Raw genomic sequence first — 6,000 nt, forward strand, 5'->3', positions numbered from 1 at the left:
CCTGCTTAGTACTTCTTAGTCCCTGTTGCTCCATGTTTGTGTAATGGGTTTATGTCTTTTTTCAAGAAATTTATAATTTTCTACAGGTTAGGACATATCCACTACTTTATAAGTTAAAAAGAAAATCTGTTAAGGAATATAGTGATAACTGAATAAGTAGTAATTGAAGTGAAGGACATATTTTGCTGGGCTAACTTATGGCCACGTTTGCCAACAGTTTGACACCAGCAGTGCCAATGCGGTATTTAAATCCAAGCCAAACTTAATCATAAACCTTTACACTTGAATTTCAAGTACAGGGGCTTTAGAAGTATTCAAATTAATGTATGGGAAAGGAGGCACAAATATTCTATTCAGAGAATAAAAACTTGGTCTTTGGTTCTAGAATGTAGTTTTAAGGCACACTCAAGAAAACTACTTTCAGATGGTCATTACTTCTGGTGCCTGGCTTCAATTCCTGCTTGGCTTAGCTTCATTATTGGTGGCCCAGAACTTGGCTGATAAGTAGGAGAATTGGAAGCAAGACTGGCTGCCTGGCAAAACCTACTTGGGGTGACTTGAATTGCTTTTGATCTTATTTGTCATCTTATCAACTGTTTTTTTGTACTGCTCAATGAGTCGACTTTTTATGGTTTTTAACGAATGAAATCCAGAAAAGTCAGACTATTTACAACACTTAAGAATGTGGCCGTAGTCCTGTAATAACAGTGAAGCTACCCATCATAATAAGATGAGACTGTGTTAATTTGTTTTATGATTACAGTTGGAAGAAGTAGCTAAGGTGATGTGTCTCATCTGTCTACTACTTCTTCTCTTACCCCCCAAGGAAGAGGCTGGAGAGTCTTTACAATGTAAAGAATAAAAAGATAAATTTTAAAATAGATTTGGGGGCACCTGGGTGGCTCAGTCGGTTAAGCATCCGACTCTTGATTTCAGCTCAGGTTATGATCTCAAGATTGTGAGATCAAGCCCCGCATCGGGCTCCGTGCTGGGTGTGGAGCCTGCTTAAGATTCTCCCTCTCCTTCTGCCCCTTCCCCACACTTCCTCTAAATAAATAAATAGGTAAATAAATAAATGATTTGTAGTTATATTCAGACAACACTTCTTGTGTTTGGTTATAGGTCCTGTTATTGCCTTGGAATTTAATGGAGATGGAGCTGTAGAAGGATGCCAGCTTATTGTCAATGAGATATTCAATGGGACCAAGGTACAAGATTTTATTATTTCTATTTCAGTCAGACCTTTCATGTCATTTCCTTTTCCTTACAATTAAATAGTACTTTTATCCCCGTTGTTGCTTGGAATTAAAAAAAAAAAAAAAAAAAGAACAGACCATGATTTTTAGAATCTATGGTAAACAATTGGGAGCTAAGCTTTGGTCTTTCCTTGCCAAATTAAAATTTTAACTGCTTAAAAATTTACAAAATAAGAATCTACTAATTTAAAGATTTTTTTTTATGTATTTGTCAGAGAGAGAGAGCACAAGCAGGGAGAATGGCAAGCAGAAGGAGAAACAGGCTTCCCCGCTAAGCAAGGAGCCCGATGTGGGGCTCGATCCCAGAACCCTGGGATCATGACCTGAGCCGAAGGCAGACACTTAACCAACTGAGCCACCCCAGGCGTCCCAAGAATCTACTAATTTAAAAACCATCAATAACACATGAGTTTCTAAAGTAAAAAGTCTCATTAAATGTCTCTTTAAGTCCTTCCTTTTCTGAAAACTAGTGATATGTTGAAAAATGTTATATTTCTAAGATTATATACTTTAGATGGATGATCCTGTTGCCCACTGTTCATTTTTGTTTCAGTAATGCTTCATCAAACATTGAATTTGGGGGCACCTGGGTGGCTCAGCCGTTTGAGTGTCCCAATTCTTATCTCGGTTCAGGTCCTGATCTCACGGTGGTGGGTTCGAGCCCAGCACAGAGCCCATTAAAAAAAAAAAAAAATGAATTTGAGCTATATCTAGAAGTCGTTACATGTAGGTAGTTTCTAGATATGTTGATTAGGTTGGTGTATCTAAGAATTTCAGACTTAATATAACTTAAAAACCAAACATCTAAGAGTACTAAATGAGTATAGATATAACTAATAATTTTTTGATAAATATCTGAGATAAAATTTTTGGTTTTGCTGTCTGATTTGGCTAATAGTTTCTTGAATTCGCATAATTTAAAGTACTTTGTCTTTTGTCTCATTTTACCATCACAACAGTACTAAGGGGAAGGGCAAATATGATTAGGTTGAATAGAAAAGGAAGCAAAGAGAAAATGGTTATATGATTTGGAGGTTTTAGATCTGAATGAGGAGTCAAAGATTATCTAATTCCAATGTTCTCATTTTGCAGGTGTGGAAAGTGAGCCCACAGAGATTTATTGAATGAATTGTCAGCATCATACAGCTAGTTTATGATAAAGCTAGAATAGAGCCCAGGTCTCCTCTAATTCCTGGCTGACATTTGTAAAAACGATTTTTGGAGGGTTCTGCTGAGTACTGCTTTACTTATGTTTAGCAGATAGTTCATTTAAAATTAGTAATATATCTTTAGCAGCTTTAAAAATTATAATCTCAAGTCTTGCTTCTCAGCCTATTGAGATTGTTATTAGGAAATAGAAGAAACTAAGAATTCTTTAAATAAACCTCTATTCAGTAGCTTTCATAATATTGACTCTTGTATATTTAAAAAACAGTAAAATTCCAAGTGTGATAAAGTACAACTGAAGTATTATGGAAGCGAAGACCTTAATTATATCGTAAGTGCTTTTAAAAGAGCTCAATTTACACTATAGCTACTGAAACTATATTGTATGGATTCTGTAGAATACTGATTATATATTATATAAATGGTGTACTTGAATTTCTTCTAATAGCAAGCTTGTGACTTCTGTAGACAACATGGGCTTTGGAATTTGGGGATTACTGGTATTTATTTTTTGCTTCTTTTATATTTAAAATAGATGTTTGTATCAGAAAGCAAGGAGACAGCATCTGCAGATGTAGACAGCTTCTACAACTTTGCTGACATACAGATGGGAATATGAAGTGCAATGTGGAACCAAGGACTTGGTATTAAGCCCTTTTTAATTTGTGTATTAACAACGGTTTTTCCTAATGATAAAACTGTTAATGTTTATTTTTTAGTAAACTGTTGAATACTGCATCATTTACTTCAGGTTCAAAATTGTTTTGGGGCATCTGGTTGGCTCAGTCGGTAGAGCATAGGACTCTTGATCTCAGGGTTGGGAGTTCAAGCCCCGTGTTGGGCATGGAGCCTACCAAAAAAAAAAAAAAAAAAAGTTCATTTTAAATTCAGTAGTTTTAATCAGCTTAAAAACTATTTAACCTACTTCAGTAAGGTTGTGGTTTTGTTTCTCTGCTTATGGTATCGTTATTAGAACATAGAAGTGGCTAGCAGTTCATGATTTTAATCATAATTAAATATCCTTTCAAATCTCTAAGAATTTAAACTTTCCTCAGTGCTCCATATTGTTTGAGAATACATTCCATTGCTGCTTTTCTTTTTTAATTTAGAGATTCATTACTAGTTGATCAATTAGAATGAACCTCTGCACATTTTTTTCATGTATACATAGCCAGTTAAATAATTGCTTAATGTGGCAAGTGAGATTTTGTACGCAGAATTGATATAGTACTTTGTAAATCGCATTTTTTTAATTAATAGGGGTTTGATAACCAGTTTTGCAATTAACTCTACTAACTGATGTTGGTGTAGCTGTTTCAAGACTACTTTGTGAGTAGTAGGATTCTGTGAATAAATTCTACACCGTTTAGTTTTTGAACACAACTGCTAGGTGACCTTTGTACTTCCTGGTAAGGAAAGGCATATGCAAGGCCAAGGCTAAACGTATAGAAGCCCGACCACAGGCAGCTTTCCGAAAGGTGAGATCACTAGCTCTTGTGGTTTTTCAGGAGAATTAGAACAAAATCTTGTGAATTTAGGTATGAAATGCTTAATCATGATGATAAGCTATGCAGATTATTTAAAAAAAAAAAAACTAGAGAGATTTGATTTTCATCAGATACACCTAATTTATCAAGCAGTGTTCAAGCATGATGAAACTGTTTTTGGCTGCTTTAAGCATTATTTCCCAAATCAACCTGACTGTAATTATTTACCAGGAGGCAGGGGAGAGCTACTTGTTTAAAAATCCACATCCTTGGACCCAGGCCCCAGATACCCTGCTTCATTCTCCAGGGGAAACCCGGTTGTGAGGAGTTTGTTGTAAGCTAAAGTAATCAGTTCAGAAGATGTTGATTGGGTGATCTGGAGAAGAAGGGACTGAACCTTCCTTGCACATCGTATATAGCAGCTAATAGGAAATGAGCTTTCATAGGTCTATTTTTAAAAGGAACCTTAAATTTAAATCTATTTTGGTAAAACCAAGACTGAAAATAGCCGCTTATAAAAATCCCTCTTACGATTGTTACTAAAAATGTATTTTCATGTGTAAACTGCTTTTGAATATATCAGATTAATTTATAACTACTATATTGAACTGTGTGTTGATGTTCTGAAATAATACATTCAAAGACTTCTCACTTTAATAAGTAAAATTGACTGCCTACCCTGTGTCTGGCCTCGTGCTAACCATTAGCATTGTATCATTTCAGTCTTTTGTAAGAGCATTCTATACTACATTCTCAACCTCTTCTTTAAATCAGAATGATTTCATGAGATGCAAATAAAACTTGGTGACAGGGTTAACATAATTATAATCATAATTTACAAATAAGCTTTGCAATTAGTAGTCAGAGGGCATTGATTTTTCCCACGGTTAAGCTAAATTAAACTTATTCTTCTGATTGTGATTACATTATTAAATCCCATTATTCACACTTACAGTAATTATAGTACCTTTTGTTTTTTAAAAATAAATATGGTACACAAAGCTGTAAACTGAGTTCTTTATCTAGTATTTTAGCAAAAAACTCAGGAATATAACATATAAGGGAGATGTTAATTTTAAAATACCCACTAAATTTAGTATCTATTAACCAAAGCCTAAAATTTTATATTCTTCAGTTGGGTAAGAGCTTTCACCCAAGCTTAATTTGTCTTTAAGGACAGTCATTTGGCCTCTGAATGTTTGAAAAGATTTTTAAAAATAAGTAGTGCTATGGTTGTTGTTTCTATAATAACAAATGTTGATAGTAATTATACTACATTTCATTTTTAATAGCCTTTTAACTCATGAACATTTATTAGCAAGGAAAAATTAGTAATTTTATTAAGTTATACATGTTTAAACATTATACTAGCTTATTTCTCTTGTGTTATTAGTACTGCTGTTTTTGCTTCTGTATATTTCTGTCTAGCTTTTGTATGTAATTTATCTAGTGTTTATAAAACGTGATTTGTAATAAATGTTGTTAAAACAAAAATGGCTGGGGCGCCTGGCTGGCTCAGTCGGTAGAGCATGCGACTCTTGATCTCAGGGTCGTGAGTTCAAGCCCCACGCTGGGGGGGTAGAGTTACTTTAAAAAAAAATAAAATGAAAATGGCTTAACACTAATTTTTGAGGTGCGCTTCTGTAACATACAGCTACTCATATATGTGCCAAGATTTGATCATGGCACAAATTTTTTAATGATAAAAGTAAAATAGATGGTTCTAATCTCTGTCATATGTTAATGAGACGTGAGCTGTGTACCCTGTGTGTGTGTGTGTGTGTGTGTGTACAAAGCACTCTAGAGAAATGCAAAGGAAGTAGAAAACTTGTTTATATCTTAGGAATTTCCAATATAATGCTTCCTTTGTTGAAAGATACATTTTATTATGATTGAATACTAAGATTAGGCATTTCTCTCTTCCATATTTAAGAAAACAATGAATTGTTTATGGTATAATTTCTTGCAGGTTTATACAAATGGACCTTATTTACCAAATTAACCAGCCATTTGTATTCAACCTCTCCCCCTCCTAGCTCATAAATCAGAAGTACTGAAACTGCAGATTGGTTAGTTTTTTCAATAAAATC

At 34.3% G+C, this 6,000-nt stretch overlaps 1 protein-coding gene across 4 annotated transcripts in view; it reads left to right on the forward strand.

Annotated features, from left to right (window-relative positions):
• Positions 1 to 5,404, forward strand: part of RP2 (RP2 activator of ARL3 GTPase) — a 54,501-nt gene extending 49,097 nt beyond the window's left edge. For 3 of the 4 annotated variants that reach the window (XM_064573984.1, XM_064573987.1, XM_064573986.1), the window contains 2 exons: positions 1,123 to 1,208; positions 2,959 to 5,404. In XM_064573984.1, coding sequence (XP_064430054.1) covers positions 1,123 to 1,208; positions 2,959 to 3,042 — 170 coding nt within the window. In that variant the 3' untranslated portion in view covers positions 3,043 to 5,404. The remainder of the gene's footprint in view (positions 1 to 1,122; positions 1,209 to 2,958) is intronic. The other variant, XM_064573985.1, reaches the window with a different exon arrangement.
• Positions 5,405 to 6,000: the final 596 nt, after the last annotated feature.

This window comes from Mirounga angustirostris, unplaced genomic scaffold (assembly GCF_029215605.1).
Source record: "Mirounga angustirostris isolate CCGP_5_RB_7025 unplaced genomic scaffold, mMirAng1.0.hap1 SCAF_11, whole genome shotgun sequence".
Taxonomy (NCBI): Eukaryota; Metazoa; Chordata; class Mammalia; order Carnivora; family Phocidae; genus Mirounga; species Mirounga angustirostris.